This window comes from Pinus tabuliformis, chromosome 4_1, assembly GCF_031772625.1.
Source record: "Pinus tabuliformis cultivar Carrire ecotype Pingquan chromosome 4_1, CPIR1, whole genome shotgun sequence".
NCBI lineage: Eukaryota > Viridiplantae > Streptophyta > Pinopsida > Pinales > Pinaceae > Pinus > Pinus tabuliformis.
In genome coordinates, this window is record NC_142303.1 from 713,502,281 (window position 1) to 713,530,082 (window position 27,802).

The 27,802-nt window shown below is 38.0% G+C and overlaps 1 protein-coding gene across 1 annotated transcript; it reads right to left on the bottom strand.

Moving 5' to 3' along the window:
- Positions 1–633: 633 nt before the first annotated feature.
- Positions 634–4,011, bottom strand: LOC149178120 (uncharacterized). Its single transcript, XM_089421990.1, has 4 exons — positions 3,835–4,011; positions 3,048–3,668; positions 2,559–2,936; positions 634–2,037 (listed from the first exon to the last, which is right to left on the bottom strand). The coding sequence occupies exons 1-4, from the start codon at positions 4,009–4,011 to the stop codon at positions 634–636; spliced, it is 2,580 nt and encodes an 859-aa protein (XP_089278116.1).
- Between the last annotated feature and the right edge of the window lie 23,791 nt (positions 4,012–27,802).

The window sequence follows — 27,802 nt, forward strand, 5'->3', positions numbered from 1 at the left end:
AGAGAGAGGATGTTTCGATTAATTGCCAGGTTCAGCCCTTGCCACAGTGCTAGAGCCTCTGCTCTATTATTGGTTTCGGTGCCCAGGCCCCAATGGAATCGCAATTCTGTTGATCCTCCAGGTTTCAAAAGAACCCCTCCACTGCCTGCCGCCCCAGGGTTTCCTTTAGAAGCCCCATCAAAGAACAAACAGTAATCATCTAAGGTTGATCTCCACTTTATAAACTCCTGTTCCTCCAGTCTAATCTCCCAGTTGGCATGGATAGGAGCAGAAGGTATGGATCTTTCGTTCAGATTCGGTACCAGTTCTTGGAGCCATTGCTCCTCTTCTTTGACCAACTTCAATTCATTCCTGGAAGTAGAATTGACTTCCAAAGCCTCGCCTAGCAGAGCTTTGATTTTAGAAATTACCCGTGTAGGATTGCAACTTTCTCCTCTGAAAATCCTATTATTTCTCTCCAACCACAGCTTCCAGCAAATAAACTTAGGGATCCACATCCAGCTTATTTTGAGAAGACTTTTTTTTTTTAAGGCAAAAGGGAGGTAGAATGACCCAGGTTCGGAATAGATTAGAGATGCTTTCTGGAAGAACAAAATTTACATGGTTTAACCTCAGAACTCCCCTCCATACTACCTAAGCAAAAGGGCAGAGCAACAGCAGATGATTGACATTTTCTTCAGCAGCCAAACAAAGGGGGCATCTGGAGGGCCCTTCCATCCCTCTTCTTCTCAAATTGTCTCTGGTGAGAATGCTGTTGTGCGCAACAGTCCAACAGAAAAAGTCAATTTTGGGGAGAGAGGGGAAATCCCATATAAATTTCCATATAGCTGGGTTAGGAGGAGCATAAGGGACAGCCAGAATACTTTTGTAACCTTCGGCAGCTGTGTAAGAGCCTGAGAGGGAGCCCCAGCCTCTTTTGTCTTTAGAGGTGGCCTTTGAGGGAGACTTGCCTTGAAGCAGATCTAGCAGAAGTGAAGCTTCCCCCTGCAACATATGAGGAATCTCTCCCAAATTCCAACAATCCCAGAGCCTATCAGGATCGTTCTTCCAGGTGGAAATGTCCCACAAGGTGTGCAGGTTGGAGGACTGAAGCCAAGCTCTGATATTTGCAAGCCCCTCCACTTGAATCAAAGGTTGGTCTCCCAGAATTGAATCTTCCCAAATTTTAATTTTTCTCCCATTACCTGGGATCCAGCAAAGATGCTGGCTGAACTGCTCCATAGCATGACTGCAGAGATTGAAGATCGAAGATCCTTTTAAGGTTCTTGGAGGCTTATCCAGGCATCTCAAGCGTTGTCCTTGGTAGTATTTCTTCCAGATGACTCTTTTGCTCCAACTTGGTTTACCTGAAACTAAATTCCACAAGATCTTGGATCCCAAAGCAAGGTTTTGAGCAGCCAAGTTACGAAGATGGAGGCCGCCTTCCAGAAGAGGTTTCTTGATGGTCTCCCATTTCACTAAATGGATCCTTCTGTCGTTGTTGTTCCCACCTTCCCGTAGAAATCTTCTCAACAAACTGTCCATTTTGCTAAGAAAGGATTTGGGGGCGAGGAGAACTGAGTTTTGGTAAAGCGGCATACTTATAAGGACTGACTTCATCAGGATGACTTTCCCTGCATTATTCAGCCATGAGGCACCCCAAGCTTGGATTCTGTTCTTTAACTTATCGAGCAGCGGCATCCAATGGGCCAGTTTGGGTTTGGTTTTGAAGATTGGGATCCCGAGATATTTAAAGGACTCCCAATTACGATTTCCATCCATTTCTAAAAGCCTTGCAATGTCAGACAGCTCCTTAATCGTGCAGTTCCAGCCATAGATTGAGCATTTCCGATAGTTAATTTTGCTTCCTGAGATCGATTTGTAAATGTCCAGCTCCTTCTTGAAGGATCTGGCAGAGATTAGGCTGGCTCCTCCAAGCAGCAAAGTGTCATCTGCGAACTGTGCATGATTGATATCCTTCACCCTCTGAGTCGTTCTAAGGCCAGGTAGAATTTGAATCTTCTGATTGTGATCAAGCTGGAAACTGAGGACCAAGGCCTGAATAGCATAAAGGAGAGGAGACAAGGGACAGCCTTGTCTGAGGCCTCTAGAGGCTTGGAAGAAGTCAGTTGAGCGGCCATTGACCAGAGGTGCGATCCATGGCGAGGCAATACAGGCATTCACCCAATTTATGAAGGCGAATGAGAAACCTAGATTCTTCATTACATTGAACAAAATTCATGTCTTACCCTATCGAAAGCATTAGCCAAATCGAGCTTTATAACCATACCTTTCTCTTTTCTTTGGCAACTTGAATGGACAGCTTCTTGCACCAGCACAATGTTGTCCAAAATCTTTCTTCCTTTTATGAATCCGCCTTGATTTCCAGGGATGATGGCTGGCAAAATATTCTTTAACCTGTTGGCAATTATTTTGGAGACCAGCTTGTAGCTAGAGTTGCACAATGATATGGGCCTAAATCTGCTAAAGTCGGAAGCGCCTTTCTCCTTTGGGATCAATGCTAGAAATGCCAAATTGATGCCACCGCCCAGCTTTGCACAATTCTGGGATTTTCTGACCATTCTCAGTAAATCTTTTTTGATTGTCGACCAGCAGGCCAAGAAAAACCTGACAGTGAACCCATCAGGACCAGGGGCTTTATCAGGCTCCATAGAATCCAGAATATGCTTAATTTCGTCCAAGCTGATCGGAGCAGTCAGCATGGCGTTGTCCGAATCCTTAACGCTATTGGGAATTAAATCCATCGGATAGGCCTGGGGATCTATAGGGTTTTCTTCAGGAGCCGAATAAAGATCTTTGAAGAAAGAATAAGCAGCTCTCTTAATGCCATCAAAATCCTTTATAACTGTGTTTTGGTATTGTATCTCAGAAACTGTTTTGAAGTGCTTTCTGGCTTCGGCTTGCTTGTGAAAGAAGCTGGTGTTCCTATCTCCAGACTTTAACCATAAATTTCTAGATTTCTATCTCCAAAATTCTTCCTCCTCCCTGCTAGATTTGTGAACCTTTTTTTGCAGCTCGACTTCTTTTTGAAGGAGATTTTGAGTTACAGGACTATTCTCCATTGCTGTTTGGTGGGCAGCAAGGTTGTTGAGAGATTCTTTTCTTTTGGCAGTAGGTGTTTCCAATCTTTTTGCCCACTCCTTAAGACTTCTTTTTAAAACTCTAATTTTCTCTTCCCACACATAGAAAGGGGAACCATGGACAGGCCTATTCCAGGCATCCGAAACTACATCTTGAAATCCTTCTTGCTGAATCCACAGAGGGCTGAACCTGAATGGAATGGGGCCTAAATTGCCATCCAGAGAAAGCTCAAGGAGGATGGGCTTGTGATCAGAAATGAGATTTGGAAGAATTTTAGAAGAGGCCATTAGACCGCAAGTCAGGAAGGATGAATGGACAAGGAATCTATCCAAACGGGCAGCTATATGATTTGGGGCTAATCTTTTGTTGGACCAGGTGAATTTGCCTGAATTAGGTTTTATATCCTCCAGGTCCCAGCCCAGCATAATATCTTCAACCCATTCTCTAGCAGGGTCCCTGACAATGGAACCTCCCTTTTTCTCATCAAGAGCAAGGGTGACATTCAGATCCCCTGCAATGATAATATTTCCTGGATTTTGTTTCTGAAAGAAAAGATTGAAGCGAGTTCCAACAGATTTTTTTTTCCCCTGGAAAAACAGGAGCATATAAATTAAACATACTTACTTGTTGACCAGAATCTTTGTGAAGGAGCTGAGTGAAGAGCCAATGGGGACTGCTTTTTTCTTGAATGAGATCATAAATGGAGTTGTTCCAGAAGGTGGCTATTCCACCAGAAGCACCTCTTGCACTAACCGCTCTTCCTTGACCTTTTTGCCAAAATACTTTACTAGATTGGAGGAGAAGGGGTTCCTCCAGCTTAGTCTCCTGGATGAGAAGGATTTCAGGCGAATATATTCTCACTATGTCTTTGACGGCTTCCTCTTTCAACCTGCTGCCTAATCCTCTACAGTTCCAGGAGACGTATTTCATTATTTACTGATTTGGGGGATTGAGGCTCCTTTTGGAGCCCTGTTACTCTTGCGCCCACATCTCGTATTCATCATTCCTTTGAGGGTTTTTTGAGAACCTTGGAGGACATCTAGATAAGTTTTTTCCTCACGCTGTTTCTTCTTGGATTTCCGGCCCCTTGTCGATTTAATAGGAGTGACTTGCGAGTTATCTGTTTCAGAATCTCTCTCTTCCGAGTCCTCCTCAGATTCGGAGGCGAGGCTGATATGCTCTTCATTTCTTTCTTTCCCCTGCTGACCATCATCCATTGGAGGAGCCGATGATTCGCCTTCAATATCTTTCACTTGCTTCGACTTATTTCCAGTTTCCTCTTGTGTCTCCATGGTCTCCACCTGTTCTCCTGAGGAGGAGCCATCTTTGAAATCAGCATTGGGCTTTGGATTAGATTGAGGTTTCCCCAGCGATGCAGAGGTATTCTGCCCCGGGGGCTTTGGGACAGCCTTTCCCTTTTTAATTTCTTTCCATCCTTCCTCTTCAACCGTGGTCCCTGCTGAAGCTTTTGGGCAGTCACGCTGGAAATGTCCATGCTCATGACAGGTTCGGCATTTGAACGGCAACTGCTCGTAATCCAGCTTCTGATAATGCTGCCATTCTCCTACTGAGAGCTTGACCGCTTCGGGCAGACCGGCTTCCAGATCGACTTCCACGCAGATTCTGGCGCAGGTATATTGGCCCTTATGGTCAGCTTTATCAATGAAACGACCCAGCCCATTTCCGATCTTCTGCAGGGATTGATAGCTCCAGCAATGTATCGGGAGGTTAGGGAGGCGAACCCAGACCGACACCTCCTTAGGGACATCTACGGAGGGGTCGAAGTCGGGGCTCCATTTATTTAGGTACAGACCTTGATTTCCCATAAAATACGGCCCGTTTCTGAACACCAAATCCCGATCTTCTTTGGTTGTAAATTCAAAAATGAAGTAACCTCGTCCCACAGCATAATAGATCACATTGTTTTTTAGTTGAGGTCTCCAGTTCCTCTGAATCCATTCGTCCGTGATTTTTGTGGATGGCCAGCAGCCCATAAACTGCCCTACTAGGCCTCTGTCAGCCAGAGCTAGAGCAATTTTAATCAGTTGTTCCTCTGGGAGAGCAATCTCAGGAATCTCTTCAAGTTTCTTAATGAACTTCGGCGCCTCTGAAGATTTGTGTTTCTTCCCTTGTTGTTTTATCAGGCTGCTAAAAGCTTCTGCAGATGAGATTGGAGGGGTGGGAGCGGCCTCCCCGCCCCCTGGACCGCTCATGGCTGCGTCGATCGATGGCGGTTGTGGCTCTGTTGCAACCGCTGTGCAGAGCAGCGCGCGGCTAGGTCCTTGGTGATTACAAAGCTTTAACAAATAAATTTAGGCTTTCATGGGTTCCCCTTGTCAGGAATCTCCACTTTGTATCCCATCACTTTACTTTCCATAAAAGGTCTACATTATTGTACAGGCTTTCGTGGGTTCCCCTTGTCAGGAATCTCCACTTTGTATCCCATCATTTTACTTTCCGTAAAAGTTCTACATTATTGTACAGGCTTTCGTGGGTTCCCCTTGTCAGGAATCTCCACTTTATCTCATATCATATTACTATTGAAATCTTTAGGAAAGATTCATAGTAGGAAAAATGATGATTGGGAGACCTCTTTGTTTCCTATATATGGAAGCAAGAGCCTTTGTCCAAGACATCTTTTGTTTCATGGAGATTTGCATATAATAGAAGCTCTGTGTTTCACGTTCCTACGTTTCTATTCTGAATCTCTGTCCTGGATCTTTGTTTTTTGTTTATCTATCTGTGTCCTGCATTTGCATAAGGAAAACAAATGGATATGAAGAGAAAATGGTCAATTGAACAAAGGGAATAAAAAAAAATGAGCATGGTTTTTTGTCAACATTAGGCAATAATTTATTTATTTTTCTTTTTTTTTACTACTATAAAGCATAGTTTGTTGTTATGTAATCGATGTGCATAACTGGAAATAAAAAATGCCTTATAGATTTCATTGACCATCACACATAAAGTTCATTCGTGGGATGTGCTATTGAGAATCATTATTGTTGGTAAAACATTGTTCTTTTTTTCTTTAGGCAATTGGACAAGAAACAATGAAACATTAACTAGAAAATATAACAAAGAATGTTATTTAGTATATAGAAAAAAATGTGACAAATTGAAAGTTGAGACATGTGTAAATTACATAGCAGCTATGACATAAAAAATGCAGTTACAAAGGAAAAATTGAAGAGATTTATGTTGATGGTTCCAAGACTTACAACAATTGATATTTGCATACTTGTTGTTTTCTTGTTTATTATTGTGTGCAACTCCTTTGTTTTTCCATGTTTGCAAATAATTGCATATGTCTAGAATGGACATTTGAAAATGTGAAAACTATTATGACAAGTGAATGATGAAATTGTAGAACATGAACATTAGCAAAATGACTCAAGCCAACAACAAAGGTATGGTAAGACAAATCGTATGGTGATATATTCAATAGGCATCGATGACATGGACGAAAACACTATTAGCAGGGGGGATTTGTCCAAAAGTGGTCATGCATAGAGCCATAATAAATTGTTGCATTTTTTTATGGAAATTGAAGTTGTTATTTTGAATGAATAAAATTAGTTTTCTTTGTTGGTGGCTATTTTGCAACATGTCCAAATTGAAGTCACCAACAAGCGCAATTGGGTATTTGTTGCATGTGTGCTCTAAAATGAACTTGATGAAATCAATTATATCTTCAATGCTTGTATTTGGTGCAATGTATATATTTGCAAGTGTAATGGCATTTTCTTCAAGATGGAATGTTGCAATTGTTGATTCAATGTGGCTTGTTGTATAAGTGAGTTGATTGTCAACTACAATATTTTTTGTGTAGTATGTGAGAATTCCATGTAAGTGCAATAGATGTATGTAGTGATATTTGTTTGCAAAAAATGGATTTGATGGAGGAAATTTTGTTTTTGTTTCTTGGAAACAAAGTAGTTTAGCATTCATTAGATCATAGTTAGCAATGATATCCTCAAAATGAAACGAGAAGTTGTGTGTGTTCAATGAGTATATTGTCAACAGTCATTTGTTTCAATTGAATATAAGTTATATTCAAGCTGATAAGAAGCACTTTCTCTAAGTCTTTGTAGCTCAACAACAACTTTGTCACTGAGGGAGAATTTTATGTGTTCCAATTTGTTTAAAAAATACAAGGATTTAATATCTTTGACATGATAAAGTGCAGTATAGACAAGTCCATGTTTCCTAACTCCATTTGGGTAAAAAGCCAACCTATCCATTGTCAAGCCTTGTGATCGATGTATGGTTCGTGCACATGCCAATTGAAAAGGGAATTGTTCTATTGTGAAACTATTTTTTTTGTTTGATTCATTATGCCCGCAAACTTTGGTAATAGGTGTCCAATTAGACATTATTCCATCTTCGAACAAGTGGACCATTTTTTCCTTGAAAAGTGCCAACTGTTGGTGATCTAAAATTAAAAACTTGAAGGTTTCTTGAAAAAAATTCCAAGCTAGTTTATGTGTTTTGGGAAATGGATCAATTTTCAAAAGCACATAAACTTATTTATTTTAGTTAAGTTTTGCAGATATAACTAGAGAAAAATAAACATTATCCAACATCACAAAACAACAATTTGCTAATGGAATTCAACCCTATGTCTTCGGGTCCAACTTCCAATGTTGGCCCTTTAAATTATATGCATAAAATGTAAATTTCATCAGCATACAATGTTCAAATCACAAAAATAATGTTTCCATTGTGTCCAAAACACCCAAAAACCCTTATGTAGGCCCTTTTTGGGCTCAAAAGCCTGAAAAATGGCCAAGTTAGGCCCCCTTCTCCATTTCTCTGCTATATGTCCTACAAAATTACAAAATTGGCAAGCCAGGCAATGAATTCTTCCTTTAATGTATCCGCCAGGCAACAAATTCTCGTGTTTTTTATGCTAATTCTACCATAATTGGTGCAAAATGTAGGACCGTTAACTGGGCACCCTTGCCAAAACTCCGCCCTTTTCACGGTCACGTGACACGTAATATGGACAGGGGTGTGGGCCAGAGGCCACACTCTCATCAACTCCAGGTCCCTAGTCATGTAGAGGGCCATATGGTCGCGATCTGGGTGTTACACACTGACCCTTTTGCTGCTAGCCCCACCGTCAGTCATGTGGGTTGAATGGAACCAGAGGCTGGGTTAATTACCCGCCCCCTCCACCTTACACCATGGGCATGTCGCCTGCAATATGGTCGGGGCTGGGGCCATGTGCCCCGCCCCCTCTGCCAACACCAAAACCACATTAATTTAAATATAACTATTGCAGCTATTTTAAATGAGAATCGTGTTTGGTCTATCAGTTCGATGATTAGTTGTTCATTGTGAGCTTGTGGGTTCGATTTTGGCAGGGCCGACCTATCACATAAAAAAAAATTGCACGCATCCCAAGCGCGACATGGCACCTCCCAACTGGTTAAACCTGAATCTCAACAACCAATCAAATTTCACCATTTGTCCTTTTATGATCATGCCATGTGTCAACACGTGATTAGCCCATTTGTCCACCGTACCTACACAATCACCAACTAACATCAATGCCACATCATTGTACGACATGCCCAGTCAACAACCCAATCAACCCTTTAAGTTGACTTTTTAGATGTTTTCCAAAAACTTCATAATGTGATAACTTTCACACACGATTTTGAATTGAGGCAATTCAATCATCGTTGGAATCAAAATGACGAGATATATGATTTAGCACAAGTTTCAGGTGATTTTGAGCACTTTGATTTTTCAGCATATTTTTGATCCCCTGGATCATTCCTCCCCACTAGAAGCTTTTGGACCACCAAAAGTCTATTTTTACTTAGCAAGTAAGTGAGGGTACAACTCCCTCACTTTCCAAATCTCAATCCACCTTGCTTTGCTTGGATCAGTACCTTTGAGCTGGACTCGAAGATACTCTCATTGCCTCTGTGTGCAATCCTTATTCTTCGGTTAAGAAATGAGTCTTCCTACAACTCATTTAAATATTTAGGAGAAAAATCCTCAGTAGATGGAATTTGAACATTCCCTTATGTTGAAGGCTCAAAAATATCTCCTTACAACATTATAAGGGATACCACCTGGTCGAGAACTTAGAGCAGTTCCTTTTCCATTGAAATGGCAGTTCCGACTGGTTAAACTATGTCCAATTACCTTCTCTCTATCTCCACTGGCTTAAGATATGACTTTCACCTACCAATAGAGAAGGTACATTAGATCATCCCTCTTGCTGATCAGGTAAGAAAGTGATTCTTAAGCTGATCTGGGGCTCAACCAAGCCACAACTAAAATCCGACCCTATATGAGGGGACTTCTAAAATGCAGTAAGTAGAACTAAATTTAAAGTATAATTTAAGATGCATCTAATCCTAGACCTATCTCTATTGAAGGAAGTATTAATCCTTATTTCAATCAAGAGCAAGCTAAAAGGATGGGAAAATAAGCAAGTAGGAATTGAAACAAAGTGAAGAAACTAGAGCAGGAAAATAGTTCACAAGATCTAATCCTTGTTAAAACAAATATGAACAACTAAATGCCTAATAAGTAGTTACTAGACACTTAACTATAAATAAATCCAACTCCTAATACAACATATGCATAAAGACCAAAAGATTCATGCCACAATACTGAAATAGTTCAAATACATGACATATATGAAGCAAGACATCTATAAGATTAAATTGTTAGGTAGTTGGCATCTCAATAAGATAAAGGTTTGTCCTTATACAGGTTCCAGTTTTGGATCTCATTTATGATTAACCATGCAAGATAGCTTGACTCAATTTTAAATGGGCATATTAGATAACATTTAACAATACCACTAAAGTCAAACCAATATACTCATACAACATAAATGCAATTGAAATCTGAAGAATTCATTTTATTAATTGATGCAAACAATAGTTCTATGCATGCAATTACATAAATAATTTTTATTACAAAACTGAAATAAGTTACATGAACCTCAAAAGATTGTAGTAGTGCAAATACCTTGCTATCAACAACTCGATTTATATCTGTAAAGAATGACTTTGACCTCACCATAGTAGTGTGAATAAGAATTGAACTCCCTCTACAAACAAGTTACAAGCCCAAGCATTACTCTGTATCCTTTCCTTTTGGTTTCGAATCCTCTATTCTAATAATGCCTAACTATGCCTATCATGCAATTCTAATTATTCAATTTCTCTCATGGAAAAGAGAAGTCCTTTTTAAAATTTGCGAAGAGATTATTTATACAAAGCTTGAGGTGAAATCGTGAAAGTAGCAACTCCACGTATCTATCCACCAATGACATAATAAAAGCAATTAAATCAGGTGGTTTTGTTACAGTTATATCATAGGCCAAATGTCAATTGCCTCTGTTGATAAAGTGCCCAATTTAGCATGCTTTTGAGTTCAATTTGTTTTCTATTGACCACCAATGAGCAGATTGCTAGACAGGCTTGCACTCTTCATGGTATTAGTCCTTGTTTGTTTTAAAATCCTCTATCTATTATGGTTTGGATCTCGACACATGGCTGAGTGACCGTTGATCGAATGATCTATTCGAATCAGAGTTAGTGTTTTCTTGTAACAGAGAAATCATAATTAGCCATGATAGAAAATTTAATACATATATGACACAAGACCTTTTAATTTTAATGCAGTGGCTTTTATATTAATAAGACAACAACCCCTTGGAACGATAAGTGGTGAGCATCGGAATACATATTGGAAGGTTTAAAACAGTCACATAACAAGAACAATCAACGGAAATAATATCAAAATTAACCCTTTATAATATCATAACAAGGGCCCGTTGGAAGTGATAAATGGCAAGAGATGAATGGCATCAAAGGTTTGTTCATCGTAATATTAAAAATGTGACAACATGAAACATTTGCGATGGAGCAAATGCGATAACATCATTAACTATTTTGGATCACTATATCGGATCCATAATCCAATTGGCGATCGACGATTTTAACACAATTGCGACATGACATACATTGCACACTTGTGATATGAAAAGCGCGAAATCACATTAAACTTGTTTTAATAATAAGATCGCATTCGTTTTATCAACAAATTCAAATGGTCACACCTAACTAAAGTTGCAATAAACGGACGCGATATTGTAATTAAATCTTTTTTAAATTCCATATCAGATCTGTTTATCAAATCGACAATCGGCGGTTCTGCCTTATCGGAGGTTGGAAGGACATCGCAATCGAATATCATAGGTCTTGCATGGTATTCCTTTGAAAAGTTGTGATCAATCAAGACATGATATATTTATAGACTGAAAGTTAATTATCGAATCGAGTCCAGGGGTCGAGTGACTATATCGCAAAATTTCTTATGGGGAACTTCCAATGTAAGAGGAATAGCGGAAGTGAAGGTGAAACGTGGCAAAGACGTGGGTGATATTGGAGGTTTGAAGTATAGTGATATCGAAGTTTTGAAAGTGTGTCACAGTTAAAAATATCTTATCGTCGATACCCGAGAGCAAGAGTAATGATGTAGAAATGGGACCTCCCGCCGGCTATATTATATTATGGTCGGGCTTTGGGTTTTGTGATGTTCCAACCATTTAATGATTTCCATTTTACTATGGTTAGGACTTCATCATTTATTTTATCAAACCCTTCTGATAAACTACAACCACTATGAAATGGGCCCCAAACCTCTGGCCATGACCACTTTGTAATATAATTTAGGCCTAGGGCCTAGATATGGTTCTTAGTCTCGGGGAGCTATGTTTTATTAATCTAAGGTGTTTTAAACAAAAAAATTATTAACAAACAAACTTAATCAAACTAAGGCAAAATATAAAAATAAAACAAGTGTAAATAAAAGGCAAAGTAGACTTGAAATGAAGTAATCACACTCAAAGCCTACATGCAATGACAAAAGGGTCCCCATAATTTTATTATAAGACTAAAATAAAAAATTAAATGAGGGGTTGTTGACGTATACAACAATTGGCGACACACTAGGCGAAATAGATATTTATGGGCAAACACTAAGAAAGTTCAAAGAAAAGGGAATAAAGATAAGATTCTAGGAATCAACCTTTCCTTTTAAAATATCTCTGTAAAAGTTATTTAGAATTCAACATCTGCATAAAATCTCTTGTATTAGATATAAGAGTATAATCATATTTTAGTCAACTATATGGATATTAGTTTGAACTAAAGAAAACAAAGTTTATTTATGAGTTCAGCTTAAAGATATATTCAAATGTTACAGGTCGTGCCACTACTGCCAGCGAGCATCTATAGCCTCGACTGGGTCATCTTTTAACCCTTGGAAGTATCAGTATCCCATCCAGTAGTCTATTCTTTATAGGAATAAGTAATAATTATTTTATTTCTTTTTTGTTACTTTGAAAGCGATTGTCTTGACTTGGTGACTAGATATTGACAATGCCATGCACTAGTACTAATAATAGAGAACATGTCGGCTCGTGATGATACCTCCTACCTTATAACCATTTGGCTACAAAACATTATCCTGGCTTGGTAACCAACTGTGATAATGTCACCACTATGAATACCTATGATCATGGTAGGCTGGCTCTTAATGAGACCCCTTATCTTTCAAGTCTTTTATTATTTTTGAATTACACTCTAAAAATCTTTTATTAATGGATGGGGAGACAAATCCACTCCTTAAGAGATCAAGATGAGATGAAGAGTCATAAGATGCTAAAATTTTATTAATGAACTTTGCTGTTTTAGTAGCTAAATATGTTATAGCTTATCATATGATAGAATTAACCCTTAAAGTGTTAAGCTCATAAATCATTTAGCAGAATGATGATTAAATAGTTAGAGATTATAGTGAAGTGAAAACCTAAAATTAGCATAATGATGTTTCTTTTAATAATCTTCCTTTGGATCACACATATGAGAATATAACCCAAGTATAAAACCAAAAGAATGGTACTTCAACAAACAAAAAACACTCTTGGTATATACATATGATTATGTGAAAATAAAATAAAAAGGCAAGCAAACAAATGTTACCAAATCAGCAGGAAAGCCTATCGGGATAATGAGCTCTGTGTAATTTTTTTACAAGATATAAAAAGTATATCAACATTAGATATTTTATCTTGTAAATAAAATTATTAATTGAGGCTTATTAAATGATGACTCATTGATGTGAATTTCTAGGGACTTTCTCCTTTTACAAATCATGTTCTAAAACTTTAAATTACAAGTCTTTAAATATTGTTTTGTTTTAAGAAAAAGGCCATCAATCAGAATGAAAATTAGAACAAGAAAGGGAAAAAGAACTTCCCGAAATTCCTTGACTTTTCTTCCTAGTTGCTTTTACAAATCTCTTCAAGCAAAATAAATTCTCAAACTAATGAAAACCTGCAAAACAGAGGAGACAAGGATAAGGGTATATAATTGGAAGAGAAAACATAAGTAAAAGGAAAAATTTGCAGAAAATAAAAGGATGAGAATGGGCATATGAAACTTACCATTAGAGAATTTTGTTTGATCTTACCTAAGAAAAATGTTTTCTCCAACCAAAGTAACCTCTCTTTTTTTAATTGGAAGTAAAAGCATGAAGACGTGGCTTTTAATGTAATTTTTCATTAGCCAAAAATCATAATTTATTCAATTTAAAACTACTGCTAAACTACACCTAAGCCTATTCTAAAAAGTAGACTAAGACTAAGTGAAATCATACTTCCAATGAAGCCATTCAAGCATTGTATTTTCTGCATGAATATATACATCAAACATTAGTAACAAAATTAAAAATCTACTTAAACCAAAATAAATGAAACTAAAAACATTATGTACATCTATTATTAATGTATGTACAAGAAGAAGCTTGTTTACATTCACCCTCTCTTGGAAATTTTCTTCCAACCAAATCTTGATGGGATCATAAAAATATGGATGGATATTAGTTAGAGATTGGAAGTGATCAGAAGAAGAGGATAAAAGGTCAGATTGTGAAAAAAATCTATTAAATGTAATGACCTGCATCAAATTGTCAATTTTATGTACATATGACAAAAGATCATCAATTGCATTAGATGGTTGGTCATGTTGTAAGAATACACTCTCTTGTTGGCACTTCTTTTGAGAAGAAAGAAGCAATTGATAAGAAATGAACTTAAATTAAAATTGGAAGACTAATAGCTCTTGATGTTCTTGATTATGATTTGAAACTTCATTTTCCCATTCAGGCAATGCATGAATTGAATTTTTATTAATGAAATGCTCAATATGCCAACGTAAGATATCAAAAAACTGGAAAATGAAAATAGAAAACAGATCTGAAATCAAACAAAATAAGTGAAGGAACAACAATGAAATCAAATCATAATTTACATTATTGTTACAATTATTGTTTAAACAAAATTGGGACTAGTCTGAAGTGATTTCCTCCTCACAACGGTTGGCCAGAATAATCGAATTATAATGATTTCCAACACTAATTTGTGAATTAGAGAGAGGATCATGATTATGAATAGAGGTGATAATTTGATAATCACAAAAATCATAGATTGGTATAGGTTTTTGAATGTTAAAATTGTGGATATGATTAATGTTTGAAAATGAGAACTAGTTGAAACAATTTGTGAGTTGAGTTTCTCTTCATTTTCAAGTATGATTTGACTTTGATCATGAGGATTTAATGTACAAGAAGATAAATCATCATCCTCAATGTCAGAGTAATTATCATAAATGACTTCAGAACATTCATTTAAAATTCTCTTCACTTTCATCCAATGTATCAAAACAAGAAGGAATATGGAGCACATGTTCATTAATGCTAGAAGAATGATCAATGAATGATTTTCTATCTTGATTAAAACTAATTAGCAATTTATTTACATCAACCTCTCTGTTTTCTAAAACAACATTAAAGTAAAGAGAGGATAAATTGCTATCATCAAAAATATCATTATAGAGGTGAAAATGAGAATCATAAACAATGAATTTAAAAATATCTCTATTCGTGAATTCTTGTGTGTTTTCTTCCTTGCAAATTTTAGATTCCAGATCATTTACTCGGCTAATTGTGCTTTCTTGAAGAATGTTTTATGGATGTCTTGAATTTTGTATTTGATTAACATGATCAAATTCAGAAATTTGTAAAGCAAGTCGCATATTATTGGAAATTTCAATTTTTGCTTGTACTCGTTGATGTATAATCTGATTTTTTGAATTTAATTCATAGTGATTTTCAAATTTCGTGGCAAATAATCCTTCAAGTTTATTTGTGATTTCTTCTTGTAGTCATTTATCAAATTCATACACGCTTTGTGATAAAGGATCATTAGCATTGTAAGAGGTGTGTACTAGATTTAAGAATTTATCATACATGGCTGAGGCCACTTCATCATAATTGATAAGCACCTCTATATCAAAGTTTTTAATAATACTACTGTAAGTTGAAAGAGAGTCATCAAAACTTGAAATTGTCTCATAGAGATTTGAAATGGGAGAAAGAGAACCAATATATTCATACCAATCTATCAATTCATTTCTTGAAGGTTTACCATTAGCTTTGAATCTCAAGCAAATTAATTGAAATCTAACAGTGAAACCTAAGAGAGATTCATTTTCAAATCTTCGTAAATCTTCTAATTCATCACATACATGTTGATAATCATAACCGTCACATTTATAAAGGAGCATTGTGATAAATTGATCCCAACTGCGAATAGAGGCAACTGGAAGAGATTGACACCAATTTCCGGCTTTTCCTGAGAATGTAAGAGTAAAAATATTGTATAGAATAAATTCATCAATATCATGAAAAGTAGAATTTGAAATTTTTTGAATGAATTGTAGGGCATGATCAAATGCAGAAGTATTCCTCTTAACACTAAACTTTATCTTTGTTATGAAACTAGATCACAAAAAGATAGTAAAGATAGATGAATGCCTTAGAATTCAGCCTCTTCGAGGGGGCAACCCCCTTTACATTACACAAATGAACAATTCTTGGGTGATACAAATGACAAGACCTCCTTTCTATATATAGGAGTCTAAGGGGTCATAATATAATCAGAGTCGACATAACAATAATAATGTAAGGGCACAATAATAACAATATGGAGACTACATGGGTACAACAATATAATAAGGGGGTTGTACTAATAACAATAAGGGGTTACACTAGTAGTATAGGGGCCTAACATGCCCTTCTTCTTCAAAAAGTGTTGTCCTCGACGCTTGAGTAGTTCTTGATGCTTTTGTATAAAATTCTTGTCCTTCCATGTGAAATCTTCAACAAGTAAGTTCTTCCACTTGATGAGATTCTTTGAAATTGATCGATTTCGTAGCTGTCAACTTCTTGGTTCTGTAAATGCTTTAGGTTCTAACATGCTTTTTCCTTCATTGTCAAGTTCTAGCAATATCGTTGGAACTGGGATATTCGGCAACTTTTGAATGAGTTCCCACCTTGCTTCGCCATTCTTCTATTCATACCTTCCTTTGTTTATCAAATTTGGTTGAATAATTGTACCAACCTCTACCATTTCTGCAACCATATGTTCAATTTCACTCCTTTGGGCATTTAAATATCTATAAGGCTTGACGTTTGGAGGAACACATTCTGGAATAAAATGAATAGCATGATCATGATCACGAATACGTGGGAGACCTTTGGGAGTCTCAAACACCTTGGAATGGTTGTCCAAGACTTTTTGGAGATCTGGAGAAATACACGATTTCGATGTGCGAACAGTTAGAGAACATAATTGTGCAATTACGCCTCGTTGTTCTTTCTTTAGAAGCTTTGTCATTCCGTCAGAGTTGATTATCTTTCCTGGATTCCCTGTGATACCCCTTAATTCAACTTCCTTTCTTTCCAAAGAAAATTTCATAAAAAGTTCTTGAAAATTAGAAGCTATTGTACCCAAGGATTGTAGCCATTAGACTCTTAGTACAACATCAGCACCAACCATTGGAACGGAAAACATTGGGCTATTCAATACATATTCTCCCATGGATAGCTTGATATTATGGCACTTTCCAGAGCAATTTATGTTTCCTCCACTTACAACCGTCACTTGACACTCTGGTGCTGGATCTAGGAAGCAATTCAAATCCTTGGCTATATTACAATTAATAAAATTATGGGTACTACTCGAATCAATCAACACTATTAACTTTTTCTTCTTGATATGTCCTTCTATCTTTATAGTTTGAGGAGTGGTAATTCCGGCGAATGCATTACAAGATATGGTCGGATTCATTTCTTCATGCTCGATGTGATCTTTCTTTTTTTTTGCTAAAGCAAGAGTCGTGCCTTCTTCATCATTAAATGAGAAAATAATTTACAACCAACCCAGTGGATCCATGGACCGGTTAAAAAACTACCACCTAACAACTAAGGGCCTCGAGTTAAGGGTGAAAACCCTGATCCCTACCAACAAAACAACAAAACCCTCAAATGCCAAACCGTATCAAGGTCTGCCATTTGACTCACCACAAGCCGAGTGGGGGACTAGCCATCAAACCAATGAAATACCTAATATCTTTTAAAATGGAAATCAACGATGAAACCTTTAATCTCCACCGTCAAAACACCAAGCCCGATCCAACGGCAGATGAATATATCGCAGTGTAAGAAGCTCGACGCTTAACCTTATGGCCCCATTGACATGCTCGAAGGTTCCTTTACGTAAATCTCCCAAGATAGATCTGACGATCGAGAAGGATATCGCAGTACCAAAAAGCACGCTGCTTAACCACTCGGTCCCACTGACATGCACAATGAATCCTAGCCGTCGATTCTCCGTGCTTGATCCGACGGCCCAGGATCATATCGCACGGGCCTAAAGCACCACTGGTTAACGTGCGATGAGGGCGATATTCGTACCCACCCCTCGACCACGTGTAGGGACTTGAATGGTATCGCTCCCAAATCTTGAAAACCACTTTCTGCTTGAAAGGCGCCCGATGACCAGAAAACCACTTTGCAGGCGGAATAACATTCCCGTGGAGAGAATATGGGGTATTCTGACCGCCACGAAAGCCCAGATTCCAGCTTCTCATTCCATCCTCTCTATACCTGTTGATGATCCCATGTGAAGTACAGTCCCATCCCTTTGGCCTACTGCCCGGGCAACCTAAATCACCGTGTAACCAAATAACGGTCAAAATTAGGAAAAAGTCGCAACTCATATCGAAACTAAATTAACTAAACCTAGCCTCCATGGCTTTGTTACAATACACCATCGTATCTTCATCTGTGTGGCTACCACACTGTTCCTTGAACCTGTTTTAAGATAATCCTTTCCAATCCATCATGACTCTACTAGTGGTACAATTCACACCTTGGTTAGCCAATAAATCCGCCAGTTTGTTAGCCTTCCTTTGAACATGGTTAAAACTTACCATTTGTAATTTCATGAGGTGAAGCTGGATCTGTTGAAAGACTTGGATCAAGCTCCAATTTTTAGAAACCTTTTCTGGCCCCGTGCCCCGACTGATTCTTTTGACCGAATTAATGATGAGCTCAGAGTCATCTTTGATAATCACATTTTGCCGATTTTCCTTCACTAGGAGTTCTAAGCATTGCTCCATAGCCATAAGTTCAACCATATTGTTAGTGGATCTGTCTATATGGCAATGGAAGATGGCAAGGATATTTCCCAATTCATCCCTTAACACCCCTCCAAACCCAGCAATATCCGGGTTGCCCTTAGAGGCCCCATCAATGTTATATTTCAGAAAACCCTGCGGGGGAGGATGCCAATAGTCCTACTCCATTTCCATCATCCTAACCTTTCTGTCCAGGCCCTGAGGAATAAGCCCCTGCATGCCCAACTGTCTGAGAATTCTCATTTCAGCATTTGAAGGTGGATTCTCAGGGGTACTTCTCACAGTCGTAATCACCGTCTCCCTAAGTTTTCTTAAGGTCTACTCAAAAAGACATTGGAAGGATCTCTTTTCACTTTTAAATATCCTATTGTTCCTTTATTTCTAGACATTCCATATGATGAAGCTAGGCATGAGAGCCCAAGCTATGCAAAGGATTTCAGAATCCAAAAAATTCACCTCCAATTGTTTAGGTATTGATAATACTCCCTCTATCCCTGTCGGTCTTTTGGAATATGGTGGCAAAAGAGTCCCACGGTCTAGAGGTGAAGATGTAATTGTTGAGGAGGTGTTCCATAGTTTCCTCTTGGGCCTCATAGAGCTGGCATCTGGAAGGCCCCATAACCCCTCTTTTCTGAATGTCCCAAGTCAGAATTTTCCTGTGGTGAACTAGCCACATGAAGAGTTTAATCTTCATCCATCCTTGATGCCTCCATAGATTCTGCCAAATTCCATCCAAAGCAAGAGATTCCAGCTCAAGGAGAATGTGTTTTGCCTCCTTAAGATTAAAGGTGCCCTCATTGTTGTTGCCCCATCTTAACTGATCATGCCCCCCTATTACTAGAATCTTCCTTTGTTCCAACAGTTTCATAAAAGCCTCTCCTTTAGCTTTCAAGGGGTTGTCTTCCCTGTAAACAATATTCCTCCAACTTCTCCATTTTCTTGCATTATTGGTTTGATCCCAAAAATCTTTAACCTTAGATAACCCTATGCTGTTTGTCTCTATCTTGCGGTCCTTAAAATCCTCTTTTAATAGTATCGGTTCTTGTTGCCATTTGTCTTCCCAAAATAGTGCCAGATCTCCCTCTCTAATTTCCCAAAAGCTGTTCTTTTGTACTAAGCCTCTATTCTCCTACACCTTATTCCAGATGTATGAGCCCTTTATACTACTAGACATCCTTATATTATTGTTGATTTTCCAAGTTCTAGCATATTTTTCTTTCAAAATACTAGCCCACTAAGCCTTTGGTTCTTTAACCCAACACCACCAAAGTTTAGCCCCTAAAGCCCTACTTAGAACCTCTGGATCATCCAAACTAAGACCTCCATGTTTTTTGGGTTTGCAAAGCTTTTCCCAGGCTACCAAGGCCCATTTCTTTCTATTCTCCCCCTTGCCCCAGAGGAAGTCTCTTTGAATGGTTCTGAATTGTTGTAAGACTCCTTTTGGTGCAGGGAGAGCTGAAAGCATGAAAACTAGGATAGATTGAAGAACAGCCTTTGTAAGCACCAATCTACTAGCCAAGTTTAAAGATCTGATGGTCCAATTCCTAATTTTATCCTACATCTTGTTAATCACCGGCTCCCATATACTTTTATGCAGAGGTTTAGCAGTTAGAGGAACACCCAAATATTTTGAAGGAAGGAAATCCCTTTGAAAGCCTAGCATTTTGGAAATATTCCTTTGAATAGCAATGTTGGTATTAAAGAAACAAATCTTGGATTTGGAAAGGTTAACCTCCATACCTGAAGCCGTGGCAAAGTCACTTAGAATTTGTTTATATGCTAGAGCCTCTTTGACCGTAGGGATACCTTGCAACATGGTATCATCCACAAATTGTTGATGAGTCAAGGACTGTCCATTCTCAGAAAGTTGGAGACCCTTGATTTTGTCGTCTTCCTTTTACTGCTTGATGGGCTGACCCAGTCCTTCCATCATGAGAATGAAGAGAAAGGGAGAGAGTGGATCACCCTGCTTGAGGTCTCTTGAAGGAATAAAAGTTTCGGAGGGAGAACCATTAACCAAAATAGAAAAACTAGGGGAAGTTACCAGGGCCATGACCCACCTGACCCAGTTATGATCAAATCCAAAAGTAATAAGAACCCTCCTAATATAGGTCCAATTCAACTTGTCATAAGCTTTGGCTAGATCCAGTTGCATGATCATTCCAACCTTCCTGTTGTTGGTCAGAGTGTGCACCACCTCATGTTCTTGAATGATGTTATTGAGAATTTGTCTACCTTCCACATAACCAGATTGTTCCCCAGACACAAGAGTGGGCAAAAGAGGTTTGAGTCTATTCGCTACAACTTTGAATATTATCTTGTAAACCACATTGCACAATGTTATGGGTCTAAACTTATCTGGAGATAGGGCATTGTCCTGTTTAGGGATCAAAGAGATGGAGGTGTTGAGTGCCTTCAAAATAGTTCTATTCCTCCTGGAATCTTCTACTACATTCAAAATGTCCTGTTTAACAATATTCCAACAAGATTTAAAGAAATCTACATTAAAACCATCAAGGCCTGGCGCTTTACCATTTTTCATTTCCTTGAGGACCTCACTGATCTCCTCTTCAGTCACTGGCCTATTGAGGTTGAAGTTATCCTCTTTGGACACTAATCTTGGTATATATTTTGTTAAGTCCTTGATGTACTGCTCTTTGTCTGAAATGGTTTCCTTGGCAATCCCACTAAATTGTTGGACTAACACGAATTCTATGTCTTTATGGGAATTGAGAAGTTGCCCTTCCTCATCCTTGATCGAAGAGATTCTATTATGGGCTCTATTTGCCAATGTTGATCTGTGGAAGAATCTGGTGTTTTGCTTTCCTTCTTTTAGCCATTGCACTCTTGATTTTTGTCTCCAAAATTTTTCTTCTTGTTTATAATAGTTCTCCCATTATTGCTGGAGTTTGGTAGCTTTCTCATCTCTAACTTATCAAAGCCAACCTTAATAAGGGTTTGGTTTAGTTCCTACAATCTGTTTTCAACAACTTTTTTCCTTCAAAAATATTGCTAAATTTATTCTTGTTCCAATCTTTTAGCCTGCACTTGATATGTTTTAATCTTTTGTGAAGAAGGAACATACTTGTACCCTGAATGTGTAAATCTTCAGACCACCAACCTGAAATATTGTTGATGAAATCTGGATGGGTGAGCCAAATATTTTCAAATCTGAAAGGTCTGTTCCTGGGGGTACCTATGCCTTTGACCTCAAGTTGGACCGGCCAGTGATCTGATCCTCCAAAGCGGAGAATACTAGCTGCCATTTCCCTATTGTTGAGCATAAGATCCTCTGAGATGATGAATTTGTCTAACTTTGATGCAACTAGAGACTCTCCTCCTCTTTTATTGTTCCAAGTATAGAGACCATTACTCAAAGCAATGTCAACTAGCTTCATAGAATCCATAAAAGTTTGAAAAGCTGAGGAGTCTTTATTTAGAGTTCTGGTTCCCCCTTTTTTCTCTAATAGTGATTTGATCATGTTGAAATCGCCCCCCAAAATCCATGGTATATCTGCATATCTCGCTCTAAGATCCACCAGAGAATCTATAAACCTAAGTTTTTCATCCATTCTCTAAGGGCCATAAACATTCGTGACTAGATAGATCTCCCTATCCCCCACAGGTTGAATAATCACTGATAAATAATTTCTAGAAGCCTCAGCATCTATTATCCCAATCTTTTGGGGGTTCCAAAGAGTAAGAATGCGCCCTGCTGTATTTTCTGCCTTGACTTCTAAAAACTCAAAACGATTGAGCCATTTGCTATGTATTTCTTTAATTTTATGAATGGAACATTTAGTTCCCTGAATAAAATTCATATTCGGAGCTTCTTGTTTCATTCTGTTACTAATTAATCTTTGTTTCCTTTTACTACCTAAACCCCTGATATTCCAAGAAGTGAACTTCATCATTAAAGATTTGTGAAGGAGTAACTGGTTAGGTCTTTCATCTTACCTAAATCTATCATTAGCTTTTCACATTCCATCAACATCTCATTCTTCTTTTTTCTGCCTCTCTTGTTTCCTGGGCATCTAGGTGCCAATCCTAGTGCGTTTTTCATAGTTTTCACCCCTTCACTACCCTGCCTTGCAATGCTACTTTGCTTGTCCATCCATGTGGTCTGGGTTTTCCATAAATACAGCGGTTGTACTCTAGTGAACTCTTCTTGAGGTAACGTGTCTACCCCTCCCATGGTTCCTTGTTTCAGGAATCCTTCCAAATCTAGGTTTTCTCTCTCAATAATCTCATGTAGTTCATGGTCCTCCATGTCCATCTCGCTCTAGGTCATTTCCTGTTCCATATCTAGTTCTACATCGCTCATCATAGCCTCTTTCTATTTATTGTTATCCTTTCTTTGTTCCTTGTCTTCCTCTTTTTCTTTCCCCTCTGGACTTCCCTCCATTCCCTGATCTGCTTTATTTGTCTCTTCTTCTTCCTCGAGCACTTGATACCTGTTCTGACTAGCCTGAGGCCCTTCTGCGTGATGTTGCTTAAGTCATCTTTTGCTCCCTTTTCCTCTATGGCTTACTTTATGAAAGCTTTCAGTATCTTTCATAGTGGCAGCTTTGCTTTTATTCTCTATTTTACCGAGAGGACAATCCCTGAAAAGGTGTCCATGCTCATGGCATCTACAACCTCTAAATGGAATATGTTCATAATCAATTGTCTGAACCCATTCTTCATCATAAACTTCCAAGATAACCTCATCTGTTAGGGCTCCGGATAGGTCCATTTCCACACAGATTCGTGCAAAGGAAGTATATTTTCCCCTTCTGGTGGCTTCAGAGACTTTGACAAAACGTCCTAATTTATTTCCTATGGTTGTTAATGACTCAATTTGCCAATAATCAAGAAGAAGGGAGTAAATCCTTACCCACACTGGAACCGAAGTGAATGTCTCCCGCTCCGGGACAAAGTTCATCATCCACAGCCTCATGTAGAGGCCAGCAGCTACGAAGAAGTAGGGCCCCCCTTCAAACACTCTGTCTTTGTCCTCAATATTTTTGAAGACCACGATGAAGAATCCCTTTGACCCAAGATGTAGGTCAATGCTTCCTTTTGGTTTCCAATTATATTTAATCCATGTCTGTAAAGCTTTTCCAGTGGGCCATACTCCCATGAATTTACAAATGATAGCATATGTCTGCATGTGTTCCCCGTGTGCTTGCAAAGCTGGATCATTCAGAACTACTATGGGTCTGACTTCAGTTTTGGGTTTACATGGACCCTTCTGTGCCTTGGTTCTTGCCCCCTGTTTCTTGTCGTCTTCCTCCTTGTCTTTTGTGCTATTATTCTCATTGGATGTAATTCCCTCTTGCTCTTCTTCCATGCTTTCTTTCCCTGCTTCAGCAATACCTCTAATCTCTTCTATTGTCTTCTTACCTCGGCTGGCTACAACCTGCTTATAGGAGGGAGTGGAGCTCCCTCCTTTGTGCCTTTCCATGGAGTTTAACACCTGCTAACTACTGTAAACCCTAGATATTCCACTGCGGAGTTCACCCGTCCCCAGGAAAAGATATTCCGGAGCAACCTGCTCGATGTGATCTTTCACTTCTTGAACATTTTTCTTCTTGATATGTCCTTCTATCTTGATAGTTTGAGGAGTGGTAATTCTGGCCAATGCATTACAAGATATGGTTGGATTCATTTCTTCTTTCTCAATGTGATCTTTCACTTCTTGAACCTTTTTCTTCTTGATATGTCCTTATATCTTGAGAGTTTGAGGAGTGGTAATTCTTGCCAATGCTTTACAAGATATGGTCGGATTCATTTCTTCTTTCTTTGGGGTTGGGTCCTGGTGCATATCCTCTTCATTTGATGTTTCTTGATCCTTTTCTTCCTCCTCTTCATACTCTATGTAAAATAATTTCTTCTTAGCACACTTATGACCTTTAGTGCATTTTCTATCACAATTGTAACAAAGCCCTTTTTTTCTTTTTTCTTCCAATTGTTGTGGTGTAACCCTTGTAGGTTGTGGAAGGCTAGGAAAAACAATACTTCCATTATTATAGTTGTGAGGGGTAGACTTCCTTGTTGCCATAATTTTACTTTCCACTTTGTAACAAGCCCTTTTTCTCTTTCCAATTGTTGTGGTGTTCCTTTAAAGAAGGTGTTGCTCTTTGTATCCTCATAATGTGCTATCATTTCCTCCGTAAAAATTGACCACCTAACAAGTTGTTTACGAGAACAAAGCCCTTTATACCATAAAAATTGATCTGGTTCTAAATATGAAGATGCAATACATACCTTTTGTAACAGTGGTACACCATGTAGATCAAAATATTGCTCAATCTGAAGTATCCAATTTACCGGATCCTTGCTATCAAACTTCCTCATATCGCCTTTTCTTGATTTTAGGAGCTCGATCTTGAAATGAATATAACTCTATAATTTCGGTTCTTCCAGTTCTAAAATTGCGACCTGCAGTAACCATGTGCATCCTCTTTCCAATGCCCCCAGTCTAGTCGAATTTAGATTCTCCAAGAAAAAGAGTTATGCACAATCTCCCAAGATGACCTGATTATATACCTTTTCAAAAGAGCGAACTTGTATGAAGTGCCACGTGTCAGTGTGTTAACCTTAGGATTTGAAAAATATATACAGGAAACTACAGTCCGTCCTCTTTCTGTAACTTCTTACGAAATTTCAATCTGATGCTCAAAACAAAAGTTATGACGATTTTCCCCAAGTCACCTATTTGGAATGTAATTCGGGAGTCTGCAAAAATGCCAACTTCCTCATATCATATCTCCGCAAATATAGCATTAAAAGCTCTAAAATTCAGACCCAGGCTTCAGAATGATTTCAACCCAAATGGGTTTTTTGTTTAGTGTCTGAAACGTCTCAGAAAAAGAGTTATAACACAAATTCCACGATGACCTATTTGGAGCAGCGAAACCCTAGAATCCAAAGCTCTGATATCAAATGTTATGAAACTAGCTCACAAAAAGATAGAAAAGATAGATGAACGCCTTAGAATTCAGGATCTTCAAGGGGGAAACCTCATTTACATTACAGAAATGAACAATTCTTGGATGATATAAATGACAAGACCTCCTTTTTATATATAGGAGTCTAAGGGGTCATAATATAATCAGAGCCAACATAACAATAATAATGTAAGGGCACAATAATAACAATATGGGGACTACATGGGTACAACAATATAATAAGGGGGTTGTACTAATAACAATAAGGGGTTACACTAGTAGTATAGGGGCCTAACAATCTTTGACAAGTGTCTTATTATTTATGGCGGAGTATTAGCAGATGCACGTCCAAAGATACAACTCCAAATGGGAAGTTTAAGAGGAACCATTATGATTAAAATAAAAACTTTAAAATAAAAAAACTCCAAAAGACAACAAGTCTTTAGGCCTTCCTTCTAGCGCCAAAAATGTTGAAGGCTCAAAAATCTCTCCTTACAACATTATAAAGGATACCACCTAGTTGAGAACTTAGAGCGGTTCCTTTTCCATTGAAATGGTGGTTCTGACTGGTTAAACTAGGTCCAATTACCTTCTCTCTATCTCCACTGGCTTAATATATGACTTTCACCTAACAATAAAGAAGAGACATAAGGTCAAGCCTCTTGTTGATCATGCAAGAAAGTGATCCTTAAGCTGATCTAGGGCTCAGCCAAGCCACAAATAAAATTCGCCCCTGTATGAGGGGACTTCTAAAATGTAGTAAGTAGAATTAAATGTAAAGTATAATCTAAGATGAATTTAATCCTAGAACTATCTTGATTGAAGGAAGGATTAGTCCTTCTTTCAATCAAGAGCAAGCTAAAAGGATGGGAAAAGAAGCAGGTAGGGATTGAAATAAAATGAAGGAACTAGACGAGGAAAATAGTTCACAATATCTACTCCTTGTTAAAACAATTATGAACAACTAAATGTCTAATAAGTAGTTACTAGACACTTAACTGTAAATAACTCCAACTCCTAATACAACATATGCATAAAGACCAAAAGATTCATGCCACAATACTAAAATAGTTCAAATACATGACATATATGAAGCAGGACATCTATAAGATTAAACTATTAGGTAGCTAGCAGCTCAATAAGATAAAGGTCTATCCTTATACAAGTTCCAATTTCAGATCTCATTTCTGATTAACCCTGCAAGATAGCTTGACCATATTTTAAATGGGCATATCAGATAACATTTAACAATAGTGCTAAAGCCAAACCAATATACTCATACAATAGAAATGCAATTGAAATCTGAAGAATTCATTTCAATAATTGATGCAAACAGTAGTGCTATGCATGCACTTACAGAAATAAATTTTATTACAGAATTGAAACAAGTTACATGAACCTCAAAATATTGCAGTAGTGCAAATCCCCTGCTGTCAGCAACTCGATTTCTGTCTGTAAAGAATGACTTCGACCTCACCACAATAGTGTGAATGAGAATTGAACTCCCTCTACAAATAGGTTACAAGCCCAAGCATTACTCTGCTTCCTTTTATTTTGGATTTGAATCCTCTATTCTAATAATGCCTAACTATGCCTATCATGCAATTCTAATTATCCAATTTATCTAATGGAAAAAAGAAGTCCTTTTTAAAATCCGCAAAGACATTATTTATACAGAGCTTGAGGTGAAATCGTGAAAGTAACAACAACTCCACGTATCTCTCCACCATTGAGATAATAAAAGCAATTAAATTAGGTGGTTTTGTTGCAGTTATATCACAAGCCAAATGTAAATCGCCTCTGTTGATAAAGTGCCCAATTTAGCTTGCTGAGTTTGATTTGTTTTCTGTTGACCACCAATGAGTAGATCGCTAGAAAGGCTTGCACTCTTCACGGTATTAGTCCTTGTTTGTTTTAAAATCCTATGTCTATTCTGGTTTGGATCTTGACACATGTTTGAATGGTTGTTGATCGAATGATCTATTCGAATCGGACCTGACATTTTCCTGTGACAAAGAAATCCTAATTAGACATTATGTGAAATTTAATACATATATGACTCAAGACCTTTTAATTTTAATGCAGTTGTTTTTCTATTAATAAGACAACGCCCCCCTGGAATGGACAAGTGGTGAGCATCGAAATACATATCGGAAGGTTTAAAACAGTCACATAGAGGAACAAACAATGGAAATAATATCAAAATTA

Coding starts and splice junctions, on each gene's coding strand:
- LOC149178120 (XM_089421990.1), bottom strand. CDS start 4,011: ATGAAATACGTCTCCTGGAACTGTAGAGGATTAGGCAGCAGGTTGAAA. Junction 3,669..3,834: donor AAAAAGGTCAAGGAAGAGCG/GTTAGTGCAAGA, acceptor CTGTTTTTCCAG/GGGAAAAAAAAATCTGTTGG. Junction 2,937..3,047: donor CAGCAATGGAGAATAGTCCT/GTAACTCAAAAT, acceptor TTATGGTTAAAG/TCTGGAGATAGGAACACCAG.